This window comes from Pteropus medius, unplaced genomic scaffold, assembly GCF_902729225.1.
Source record: "Pteropus medius unplaced genomic scaffold, Ma_sr-lr_union100, whole genome shotgun sequence".
Taxonomy (NCBI): Eukaryota; Metazoa; Chordata; class Mammalia; order Chiroptera; family Pteropodidae; genus Pteropus; species Pteropus medius.
Window position 1 is genome coordinate 10091665 of NW_024352783.1, and position 13059 is coordinate 10104723.

The 13059-nt window shown below is 50.0% G+C and overlaps 1 protein-coding gene across 14 annotated transcripts in view; it reads right to left on the reverse strand.

Annotated features, from left to right (window-relative positions):
- Positions 1-13059, reverse strand: part of MPRIP (myosin phosphatase Rho interacting protein) — a 146141-nt gene that overhangs the window by 17331 nt on the left and 115751 nt on the right. For 12 of the 14 annotated variants that reach the window (XM_039847598.1, XM_039847597.1, XM_039847600.1 and 9 more), the window contains 4 exons: positions 12405-12969; positions 10459-10575; positions 3964-7839; positions 355-502 (listed from right to left, as the gene is read on the reverse strand). In XM_039847598.1, the coding sequence (XP_039703532.1) occupies positions 355-502; positions 3964-7839; positions 10459-10575; positions 12405-12969 (4706 nt within the window). The remainder of the gene's footprint in view (positions 1-354; positions 503-3963; positions 7840-10458; positions 10576-12404; positions 12970-13059) is intronic. The other 2 variants (XM_039847605.1, XM_039847606.1) reach the window with 1 other exon arrangement.

Consider the following 13059-nt stretch of genomic DNA (forward strand, 5'->3'; position numbering starts at 1 on the left):
CTCTGAAGTTATGGGGCACTCTGGGCAGAGGTCTTATGCTGACAGGTGTCTGTCACAAGGAAATGCAATCGATGGGACTGATAAGGCTGGGGATAGTCCCTCACATGTAGCTGGGTATGCTGGTGGTTGTGGGAAGCTGAAGTGCTGGCTCTAGGCTTACAACTCTCAAAGGGCTCCGAAAACCAGCTTTTTCCTCAGAATTGTCATAGAATTCTCTTGAATAATAAAGCTTAAATCTCAGCCAAAAGGCAGCACAAAGGCCAGTCATTACTCTGAGCTGTACATTCAGCTCAGGTAAAGTTTGCTACCTGTTCTGCCCTCCATGCTAAACCAGCCAGCATGCCCAGCTCCCACCTGAGATGGTGGCCGCAGTCTCCTCGGCCAGAAGGCGGTCTTTCTCCTCCCTCAGTTTCTCCAGTTCCCGCTGGTGCTGCCTCTGCAGATCTTCAATCTTTTTCTGGTGTGTTTCTTCCATTGCTGCAAAGCCTCGCTCACATGTGGCCTGCAAGATGCAAAAGGGAACTTATCAATTTATTTCTTTACCTTAAGTTGGGTGTCCTGTTTAATATGCCAATAGCCCTGCCTGCTCCAGGTTTCATGGTATAGAGAATACGCTCTCTGAAGGCGAGCACTGAGTCAGTGGGGCCACCGGATGGCTGTCTGGAGGCTCACTGATGCTACAGGGCATTTTATGCTATTAGAGAATTTAGAAAAAGGTATTTATATTTATAAATTGTCTTATTTCTGTGATTGTTCTGAATTCTGTGGAAGGAGTTGGTATTGCAGCTGGGAAATAGCTGCAGTGGAATTTAAAATAGCCAGTCTTGTACCTTGATAGAATTACTGGCAGGTAGGACTGATAAGAGAGAGGGAGGAGAGTGTGCACATGCAGAACCTGGCCATGTCTGGTTTGAGTTATACAGCGAGCAGCTCTCAGTGGCAGTCATAAATTTGGCATTTCACAGTCCTAAATAGCTGGAGGAAGCCAAGGGCCCCAGCCCTGCCCCTAACCGGCTAGCCATCCTTATCTGGTCATTTAACTTTTCCACTGCCCACTGAGGGAATTATATTAGGCTATGTGATCTCTTCCTTTCCAGTCTGCGTCTTCCTTTTTCTTTTGAAGTACAAAGAGGGGAACTAATTAATTAGTGACTCCAGTAACTGTATAGAGATATATAACAGGACTGCTCTCAAAACTTATATACAAGCTGGGTTGGTTTATTACCTGGACATGAGTGCAGGGGAAGGACAGGTATGCCTTAAGAAGGGATCAAACTTGGGAAACCCAAGACTGGCTTATCACAGTTGCTCTTATGAACAGGGTTTGTGAATGTGCCACTCAGATGCAAGACGGTGGCATGCACAGTTATTTTGTGCACAGAGGCACACTGTCTAAATCTCTTAGGTTTCTAAATAGGGATTAGGCCTTTCAGAGATTTTTAAGAACTGAAAGAATGTGGTTATGTTACATTCCAAATGCAAGTATAGCAGAGGCTCCTCTTTCCAATCCTATACTATCGAGTCAATCTTGCACATGGATTTGAGAAAGAATATCAAGAAATCAGATCATCGTGCTTGGGTATCTTTGAGCCCCCACAGTAATTGTGAGGCCTTTCTGAGGTCTTCTATTTAGTATTTTCAAACTCATGGCCATAGTCTGGACTTTACTGCAACTGATATGCTGCAGTGGGCAAATGGTCTTAATTGTTGTCCACCATTAATTGGGCATTCCTTCTCCCAGAGACTCCATCTGGAAGCCAGTGGTCTCTTTTCACTACCATCACACCACAGGACAGCTGGAGGCTAGGGCTTTGGCTCTTGGCCTCTGGCTAGCTCTGAGCCCCTCATCTTCCCTCTCTCATGCTTTGGTTCACCTATGGCTTCTTGGTTAACACACAGCTAGTAGCTCTCATAAATATTAGTTTGATTTGAGTGCTTTAGAATACTTAAAGGGTCAAAATCTTCCTAGAGAAACTCTGAGATATCTTTAAAAACTAGCTGCTTCCTAGGAGAGAATATGTGTTAAAAATAATCTGTAAAAATATTTTAATTTTTAAGCCAATAATCCTTGGGACCAAAAAAAGTTCCTCAAAGACTACTGAGCAGAGTCATGAGGGAAGGAGTCAGCCTGGGACTGTAACAGAGGGGCCAGAGCTCAGTCGCCCCAACCCAGGCAAAAATCTGTACAAATTAACAGAGTGCTATTTGGCTTTAGTTTCTGTGTGTCTCAAGGGAGTCAATGAGAACATCACAGACCTATGTCACCGCTGGAAGACACTGGGTCCCAGCACCATCCGTGGCTAGTTTGTCTCCTTTCTGATGTCTTGCTAACTGGTGGTATGATGTCACCACTCTGGCCAAAGCCTTATAAATGCTCAGCTGACTAATGTGGGGGCTGAAATTGCCTCACTGTACAGGAGGCTCTGGTAGAGCCAACAGGTGGCAGGCAGTTCACTGTAGTGGAGAGGGAACACTTGGGCCCCTGTGAATGATGGGTGTGTATGAGCCCAAGCACCTGCTCACGCAGACCTGCTCAGTGTCATGGAAAGCTGCTGGGTGCCCTGTGGATAGAGCAGGCACTGGAAAACAGTGTTTGTTACTTTTAAAGGTACACATGGCCCACCTGAATGCTGTGCTCACATGTACTGTCACAGGGGGGTTCATTTGAGTACTTTCACAAAACAGCCCTTGAAGCTTTCTCATAATTCATAAGTTTTCAAAAGGTTTTGACTGACTTGGAACTAGAACAGTGAAGATGGCCTCTCAGTCACCTGAGTGCTTGCTGACAACCACACGTGCTTATTTTTGGTCAGTGGACTGTGTTGTCATACAAAGGTAAAGAATACACTGCTAACACAGAACATTTCTTTCTTTTTTTTTTTTTTCAGAGCCAGAGGAATGAGCTGCTGGGAATAGGACATTTGGCAGCAGCAGCAAAGCAGCCACTGCAGCCTGAGAGCCAGCTCTGTGCTGTACCGAGGGAGGAGTCATCTCACCAGAAGCTTGACGGGGGTGCTGAGGGCTTGCAAGGGGCCTGGGTATTAACTGGCTGTAGCTCTAAGGGATGGCAAGAAGCTCAAGAGGATAATGCTGAGAAGCTTAGAGGAAATTCCGGGCAGCCCCAGGCATACACACAGGTGTCTCTGGCTATGAAGGAGGTAGATGAGAAGCTGGACTACTTCACACAGCCCAATGCCCATGGGCCTGGGAATGTTAACTGTTTGTGCCAGGGCCTGGATACTCTGCCTAATGAGGCAGAGCGTGAAATGGGGTGCGGGTATGGGGGACAGTGAAAGGAAAAGGTAATTTCTCAAAGCTCTTGAGAAAGAATACCAGCACCTGAAAGCTGTTTTCAGTAGAAAAGCCCTTCCTTCTTACATAGAATGTCCATTAAATGCCAGTTCCCCAGAGTTGCAATGGGAGTGTGATCCTTGACACTGTCTTGCAAATATTCCTATCTTTTGGATACTCCAACTGCTCTCTTAGGACAGTTAGGAGCTGACCCTCCAAGGGTGCCTGTCTTTCCTGGACTCAAGTTTGGGTCTGCACCAGCCTGAAGGTGTACTCTGTGGGGGCAGGAGAAAGGGCGAGGCTAGGAGCTGGAGGGCAGGGGCTTCACTTGCTGAGGGGATGCAGAGGCCACTAGAAGCAGGTAGAAAAGCGATGGGGAGACTACACTCCCTTTCTCACCAGTGACCATGTTCTTCTGCTAGTCCTTTCCCAGTGTGGGGTGTTGAATAGGACCCTTGCCTGGGCCCTGCTATGAGGCCGCACCATGGCCAGTGAGGAGTCAAGGGAGGAACAGAAGGTTGACTCGATTCTGTTTATACAGTAACTCAGAGCCAAGAACCATCTCCCAGCTCCACCCTGAGAGTCTGATGCACCAGATACCACCCCCGCCCCCAACAAGCAGGAAAATGCCTGCCCCTTGACTGCTCTGCAAATTAAACAATGCTTCAAAACCTTAAGGTTCTCAAAGTCTTTCTGGTACTTCTCTCGCAGTGTGGCTGCATTGCCCTCAAGGTCCTTGTGCTCCAGCTCCTCCCTCATGATGTCCATCTGGGCCTCCAGCTCCTGGATACGCTCTCTCAGCCCCGTCATGGAGTCAGCCTCTCCCTTGGCTGCCTGCAGAGCATCCCTAGGCTGGCTGGCTGGCCAGCTGGAAGAGGGGGGCTGGTGGGGGCTGCTTAGGGGGCTGGGCACGACCAAGGCTTCAGAGTGCTGCCCCTCGTAGTGGCAGAGTGTCTCCTGCAGGCACTGCAGGTTCTGGGAGTAGTGCTCCTGCAAGGTCCTCAGCTCCTCCTCGTGAATTGTCTGCAGCTCTTTGACCTTGAGCTGGAACTTGTCCTCCAGGGTCTGCATCTGCTCCACATGGTGCCTCTCCATGTCCTGCCTGTCTCTTACTGAGGCATCCAGCTGACTCAGGACTCTGCTGTGCTCAGCTTGCAGTGTGTTTTCTGCTCTGTTCAACTGTTCCACCACACACCTGATCTCCTCCTCGTACCTCCCTTGCAGGGCAAACATGTTCTCGCTGTGCTTGCTTTCTACTTCTTCCAAATACCTCTGTTGATGGTCTAGCTGGGTGACCTTGGCCTTGAGCTCTGCGTTTTCCCTTTCAACAATGGCAATCACTTCTAGGTACTCCCTTTTCTGCTTCCGGAGAAGTTCCTCGTACTCCTCACTTAGTGCTCCAACAGCTTGCCTGTGTTCTTGGCAGGAGGCCCCCCTGCTCTGCCAGGACTCCTTGTAGCACTGGAGCTCCTTTTCATACTCCAGTCGAATTTTGCAGGCTGCATAACATACCTGAGCCTGAATAATTGCATCTTTAACTAATAATGATGAATACTGACCGAGGCCTCCCAAACAAGTGTTATAGGAGAGATTTTGGGATGCTTGAAGTAGCTTCTGACAATCTCTTACTGATTCCACAGGGGGAAGAGATGTTAAAGCAGCAGATATCTCCCCTAAGAGACAGGCCTTATCTTTAAGCTGTAGGGCAAGTTCTTCCTGAATAGCAACGAGGGCTCCAGAGCTCTCGATGGATAAGTGCAAGGGCTCCTGGGAGCCAGCTATGTCTTGATGGCTCAGTTCTTCTCCTAATGGACTCAAGTCCCAGGATGCCTGTACACCCTCTGCGAAGCCTGCTGGAAGCTTGAGGGCTTCTGAGACTTGCTGCATCACTCTCTCAAAGTCGGGGGTTTGGTAGGCTCCCAAGATCTCCCCCAGCACATGCTTATGCTGCTGCAGGGCTGTCTGGGTCCCCCGGAGTGTCTCCTGGATGCTCTGCAATCGACGGTGGAACGACTCCCTTACTGACTGCACAGCAAAGCTGAGCTCTGCCCTGACCCATGTGGCATTTGCCAGGGCAGGGACCAGGGCTTGTGGGACACTCTGCTGCCCACCTCCTGATGGGACAGTTGCCTCTCTTCCTAGTGTCCCTAGGTGCTCACTCAGAGACTCAACCTGGCTCCAGAATTCACCATCTACCAGCACCTTCCTAGCCCAGGTGTCTGCTGGGGTCCCAGGACAGACTGCAGCACTTCCAGAATCGAGGGGCAACTTTTCTGACTGAGAAATCTCGTGGAGAACACGCGAGATATCTGATGTTGTGTTTTTTAAAGAGTCTGCTATTTGGTTTATCAGTGAGGCTTCCAGAGCTATTTGATCAGAAAGGAGCTTTAGCTGCTCCTGCTCAGTCAGTTCAGGCCGGTGAGTTGGCTGCTGCAAAGTTGCTTTCCCTTTCTCCAAGAAACTCCCTTCCTCTAGCTGAGCTTGGGCCCCATTATCTGCGAGGGGTGGCCAGTGGTGCAGGGCCTGGATGGCGCTGACTAGCGCGCTTTCTACGCTGGCCAGAGGACCTGCTCCTGCATCCTGTGCTTCCTCCTGGCTGGCCAGTGGCAGAGATCTTAGCTGTTCTTGGCAGTTTTCTAAGCAAGCCAGGGCCTGACTGTTTTTAACCTGGAAGTTGCCAAGCTCCCCAACGTGATTTTCGACTATCTTCACCCTGGCCTGTCTTTCCTGATCCAGCTGGGAGGCTAGCGCTTTGACCTGGAACAGGCTGGCGCGGAGCTGCTCACGGAGCCGTGCCTCGGTGCTGGCCCATTGCTGGTGCAGCGTGAGCAGGGCTTCCTGGCTCTGGCCCTGCTGGCTCTCTAGCTTCAGTGTCACATCTTTAAGCTTCTCTTCTGTGATGTAGAGCTTGGTCTCCAGGGAGTGTATGATGGAGAGGTAGGTGTCAGAGTCACTAGTTGCAGGAAGTGAGCTGGGGGTGGCCTCTGACGACATACTTTCCTCTGAGGGTGACTGGTCCTGACTGGTGTCTGAAGACGTGCTGCTGGTCCAGGTCTTCTCGGACCCGTCGGGGTGGGTGTATTTCTGGCACTGGATCGTGGAGAACCGGATTCTTTGCCTTTTAATGCCGGGTACCCCCTGCTCAGGTTTTGCCGCGCTCTGCAGGTGCCGTTCTCTGTCAGGCATTTCTGACTTTGGGAGCACCATACTTGCTTCCTTCCTGGGGCTGCTGTCCCCGCATTCCTCCTCAAGGGCAGCTCCTGGGTCCTCATCTTCGAGTCTCAAGTGTGGGAAGCCTAGAGGTACGCCAGTGACTTGGAGCTGCGGGCCTGAGAGCACAATGCCATCTTCTTCTGCTTCTTCCAGGGAGCTCCGCGGCTCCTCCACCTCCTCTGAAGATGCCTTTGCAAATTTTCTTAAAATGTCTTCCTTTGCCTGGAGCTTCATTTCTGTTTCCTCTAAGCTGCTCCCCAAGACAACCATTTTAACCAAAGCCTCATTGAGGTCCTGATCTTTCTTTTCCAGAACTTTCTCATGCATTTCCTTGATGTGCTTCAGCTCTTCCTCCTTCTCTTTCAGCAGAGTATGCATGTCCTGGAGCTGGCTGGCCACTCTCCTATAGGAGTGCTCTAGGCTCTGGTAGTCGGCCTCTCTTCCCCTCAGCTTCTCTTGAAGCTCAGCAATGTCCCCATCAGATACAGTGATGCGCTCCATCAGCTCCTGGAACCGCTGCTTGATCAGGTCTCGCTCATCTCTGAGGCTTTGGACATGCTTGGCCAGCTTCTGGATGCTGGCCTCTTTCATCTCCAGCTGCTCCTCCAGCTGGTGCACTATCTCGCTACCCTCAAACTTGGCACTCAGCTTCTCCTTCTGGAGGACCTCCATCTGTTGTTCATGGTCCTGGAGCTGGTCCTCATAGGCACTGGCTTTGTCTTCCACCTCCTTCAGGTTCTGCAACAATACCTGCTTCTCCTTCTCACAGCTCTCTAGCAGCAGCTCGTAGTTCCTCTGCAGCTTCTCCTCCATCAGCCTTTGAGACTGCTCACTGGCACTGAGCTGCTGGCTGAGGTCAGTGATGCGCTCCTGCAGCCTTTGCACCTCCTTCTGCCGGTCCTTCTGCAGTGCCTGCTGCATCCCCAGGTCCCGTAGCTCCTGTGTCTTCTCCAGCAGCAGGGCCTCTGCACTCTTGAGCTTCTGCTCACTGGCCTGCAGCTGACCGCTCAGTGTAGCCTCGCTGTGCTGCCACTCCTCTAGCTGCTCACGAACCTTGTCCTTTTCCAGCTTCAGGTCACCTTTGAGCTTGGCCAGTGCCTGTTCCTTGATGGTGAGCTCAGCGGCAGCGTTGCTGAGCCTTGCCTGGAGGCTATGGATCTCGGCCTCATGGTGCCGGACCGCATCCTTGGCCTCCCCATAGCTGCGCTTCAGGGCCTGGGTCTGCTGCGTGGTCAGCCCCTGGCGCCGGCACTGGGCCTCCAGCTCCTTTTGCAGATCTTGGCTGACTCTGTGGAGCCTCTGCCAGGCACCGGATTGGGAGGTGGCCACTTCAGTCTTAAAAAAACCGATTAAACACTGGTTAGTAACACTCGGGCTTCCCAGTTCTGAGTGTCACACCTCTGGCCAGGGTCAACCATAGAAAAGTTCCTTGGTGAGTTTGCCTTTTATCCTTTGCACAATTTTTTTTCATTAAAAAAAAAAAATCGAACAAATCATCTTAATTTTTTTGGTAAGTGCTGCATCCAGGTAAACAGAACATGGACAATAACATCAAAACAGCTTCTAGGAGAAATAAACCAAATGAAACTGAATAATGGAACACACGGGTAAGCAAAACGAAGACTGAAGGACAAGAAACCTGCAGGAAGTACAGGGAGGGCAGCAGAGCATAGGCATCTGTTTTAGAAAACAAAAGGTACACAGGTCTAAACAATAAATCCTAAAAAAAGACGCAGGGTGTGGGTGATGATGTCACTTCCTTCTAGGCTAGGGAGAGAAGGAAGGGAGGCAACTAATAAGGGATGTCAGCAAGGTGACATCTAAACATTTTCCTTTGGGACGCAGAGCCTATCCTCTACAGTAACAGAAAGAACTATCTCTACCTTTAAGAAGACAAAACAAGGGAAAAACGGAAACCATGGAGTAAAATATGATAATCAACAAAACAAGCAAACTCTTCAAGAGATTTAAAATAAGAAAGTAAAGCATGCAAACAAAATACAAATGAAACAAAACTCCCCAAATGGAAAGACATGCAGAATAGACAGAACTAATAATGTAGGAAAAAACAAGAACATGAACAAGAATGAGAACAGCCCAGCCTAAGAATTTGGCCTGCCTGTGGCCCCCTCTTAGTCTGCTGGTGGGGAGGCCACAGATGTGACACTCAGTTACACTGTTATTAAGTTATACTCCACAGGCATGTCCAAACCATGCAAGCTCCTCCTCCCAGCATGGTTAGCGTAGTACCCACCCCAAGTGGCCAACTCCTTCTGACCCTTAATCCCAACAGCCCTTGTTCACTCGGACTTTTGGTTATAAGCATTCCCAAAGTGCAAAGGGAGATTAAAAGCAACCTGTTATCAGATCTAGCAGGAAGGTGTTCAGAGGCCAGTTCTGCCCAGTATCAACTGACAGGGGCTTAAGTGCAGGCTCATGCAATCATCCAAGTTAGACACAAATGAGGTAGGTTCTTAGGTTAGCAATGTGCAAAATCTGCTGCTAGTATCTTTACCACCTAATGTGAAGTAAATTTGTGTAGTATGTAGGACCAACCAAGGTTTAAAAAGATGCTCCTCAAACCTGGAGGGTTTGCGCGAATGACACAAAAAGCCCAGATTGAGCCGTGTAGGAAAGAGGGGTGCCCATCATCACCAGTTCCCGGTACCTGAGAGTTTGAAAAGCAATAACTACAGCTGAAGGGGCTGAGGAGGGTACAGGGAATGTGGGGCGCCAAGGCTGGGGGGAAAAGAGAAATGAGAGAAAGAGAGAAAAGGCAGAGGGAACATGCAACAAAAACGGTATGGAGGGTATGGAGAGAGGCAGGAAGGCAGACTGCCCAGAGGGTTTATGTGCCGACTTGGACTGAGGCAGCCAAGGTATGGTGGTCTGAGAATGCTGACACAGCAACTCTTCACAGAGACTCAGGGTCACTGAGAGCTGGAAGGGCCCTTAGGACAAGATCTAAGTCTACACAGGCAAGGAGTGGCCGACACTGTAAGGGAGAAGGTCCCGGGTTTTGCAGGTTAGTGGTAGGGTCTGCACTTGAACCTGGGACCCTGACTCAAATGCTGGGTCCTCAGCCTTGGCAGAGAGCTGTTCCATCATCCCATTTTGCTTTTCCCGAGTACTCATTCATCAGTTGCCTCTCCCCATTAGCATGTCAGCTCCACGGAGCAGTAGTGTGTTATTCTGTACCCTAGAACTGGAAAGTTGTCCAGCTGGTGAGACACCCTCGGCGCTACCCACTGCTCTCTGTGAATCTGCTTGCTGGCCAGGACTCTGAAATGAAGATCTCTCTGGTGGACACCGGGTTTGAACTCTCAGATGAAGACCCAGGCTATGACCCTCTCATCCCCCCTTCTGGGCTTGCTGGGTGGGTTGCCACGTTTCCCCCCTGAAACTTCAGTCTAGGTAGAAAGAAAGAAATGGGGTCGCTAGACTAGTGGTAATAGACAGGTATGCCTTATAGGTATGGTACAGATACAGACAGAGAACAGGGGATCCAGTGCTAGCTTTGCCAATAACTTGGTTGTTAGGGAGGTACTTGGCTGGCTATGTTACTCAATTTCTTCAATATGTAAAACGGGACTAATACTGCTTTTGTGAAAACAATTAGAAATAACATGCAAATATAAGGTATTTATAATAAATATATATTGGGTTACTTTGAGAGCCAAAAGGATGGACTATCGAAATTATTTTATTAAAAAACAAACACACCCAAAAACCCCTTAGATGTAGAAGTTACGGATTCCCCAAAATGTAATACTTGGAGGATGTAATACACATGGCCCACTGCACTGAGACCTTCGATCTTCTGGTAGAGGAGCCCAGAGGTGCGGCATTTGGGAGAAGCTACCCCTGCTCAGGCAGGTTTTGCACATTTCTAGCCTGCCTGGGCCCTTCACACTGAAACCTCTGAGTGCATCTTGAGGGCCGAGGCAGCCCTACCTGCAGCACGTAGCCTTCTCGGGCACTCTGTTCCCGGCCCAGAGCCACCCTCAACTGGTCCTGCAGGAGACGGTTCTGCTCCAGAAGGTCCGAGGCTTCCTTCTGGCTCTGCTCCAACTGTTGGCAAAAACATATATATTTTTAAGCAAAATGGTATAAAAAAACAGAAGCAAAGCACAGCAGTGACCCAAGACAGATTTCTGATATTAGCTGGGCTGAGCACATGGGCTCCTTCCTGGCCTTCTACATACCCACAGGTCAGGGATGAACTGGTCTGCTCTTATCTGCAGCATCTGGAACTAAAAGCTCCAGTTTAAGCCATAAATAACAAGGCAGACAAGGATACCCACGTAATTTCTACACCTGTTCAAGGTTCTGACACACAGACCCCACCAGGAAATGAGGCTTTGTGCCTGCACCAGGAAGAACCTAGCTGGGTCCTTTAGGGTTCCTCATGATGGTTAAATAGGTCAGTGTTGCCCTGGCCAGGCCTCATTCCAGGCCTTACCTAGACTTCTACTCCAACAACTCCACTTTTATACAATGGATTCCACATAAAATTGTCTGCACAAATGGTTGCACAAGATGTGGATAGCAAGCAAGCTATTTCACATTCTTCTCGTTTTCAATGGCTCTGAATTCGGTTATTCATCCACTCACTCTTCTTCAAACATTCCCTACATGCCTATTGGATGCTGGGCCATGTGGGCCACGCTGCCCTGCCCCCAGAGGTTGTGGTATGAGGGGAGCTAAAGTGCAATGGGCAGGGCATTGCTAGGCTGTGCTGTAAAAGGTATAGAGACCCTTGATTTTCAGACATTGCTGTTTAAAACAAATTTATGGTTCAGTGTCTGGCCTGCTGGCTAGCAGGCCCATTTAGGCAGCTTAGGGCAATGCGAGTTTAAATTGTTATTTTTTTTACATCTTGCCTTTATTATCTTATTAATAGACACAGAAAATGAAAAAAATTCAAGTGTTCATGCTAGTAATAAATATCAGTCTCATGAATTTATTAACAAACTAGGAAAAAGGAGAAGTGAAGGCAGACCAAAATGACAAGTCTAACTTTAATCAGCTTATAAAAGAAAATATTTGAAACATGAAACTATAACGCTGTACCTCTTTGGCCACAGAACTGCCTGTTCAGACTTACAAATCCACTGTTGAAGTTCCCCAGATTTGATTTCTGGATATATTTTCATGAAGGACCATATTAACATATTATGTATGCAACAAACCCAAGGGCTGGCTTACTCATCTCTGCATCTGGATGCCCTGAGGGACATGCTCTGGAAAAAGCCTCTGTAGCTCAGCCTGGGTTGAATGAGTTATAGGGCATCTTTCACCTGCTCACTCACCAAGGGCCTGTTTTACATTCCAAATATCTAAAGTCTACCTGCCACCTGCCCTATGCCCCCTTAGGTCTCATCAACAGTCATCAGGCTGCTGTGAAAGCACTGGGGCTCATCTCTGCCTCCAGTTTTGGCCTGTTTGACCCAGAGCTGCCTAGTACAGATTGAAACCTAACTCTGCCTCTCCTATCTAAAATCTCTAGTTCACGCCAGAAACAGGGTAGACAGAGCCCCCCATCTGCGCCTTGCAACCCTACTAATCTCTTCTCTGGCCACCCCTGGCCCTAATGACAGTGCCCTTGCCACATAACAAACTCCTCTGTCCTCTTGGAAAGGCCTGGTGCCCCTCACTGCCACCCTGCATAAGCTGGCACTCCCTTTATCTCTCCGTGCCTATGCTGTACTCTTAGGATTGGTCTGTCCATTGTGTTATCTCCCTGAGTGGTCTGCAAGTCCCTGAGGGGAGGGACCACATCTCCCTGAGTGCTATACAGCTGAACCACTCAGGCCACTGCTGGGCACAGGGGGTGCTCAGGGAAGGTTGCTGCATGGAACCCACTCACCCGTCTGCCCGTGGCCAACCCTGGCTGTTACCTCCTTCTCCAGCAGAGAGGTCAGCTCATGAGTGGAGAGCCGGTCACTTCCGTCCTCAGAGGAGGACAGGTGCAGAGGGGCAATAGGCACCTGCTTTTCTTCTCGGAGAGGGGTGGTCTCCACCTGATGCCACCGCTGCTCGATTTCAACATGGACGTTCTGTGTCTTGAGGTCAGGGGTCATGGGCAGCCCTGGGCTCCGGTCGACCTCCATCCGTAGGGCCATGTCGTCAGTGCCTGGCCCGTCCACAGTGTCGAGCATCCCAAAGCGCTTGCGGCGTTCTTCCCGCCTCCGCGCACGCTCCCGCTCCAGCTCACCTGGCTCCACCTCGGGGCGGGCGTCGGAGGGCCCTGTGGTGCTGGCCCTCTCTTGTGCCAGGGCCTGCTGCAGGGGGCGGAACTCAGCCCAGTCAAAGGTCTTGGAGCGCCCCTCCCGCCTCCGCTCCCGAGCCCGGCTCCTCTTCTGCTCGGGGTCCGGCTCCCCGGGTTCCACCTCTTGCTTCTCGCTCGGCCTCTGGTAAGATTCGAAAGAGGAGCTGCTCCGGTTCTTCTCTTCTGGTAATGAGCTGAGGGCAGGGGGCAAACAGCCTGTCAGGTGTGGCTCTGATGATAAGCACTCACCCCTGCAGAGGGCCCCAGCCCTACTACTTTCCCCA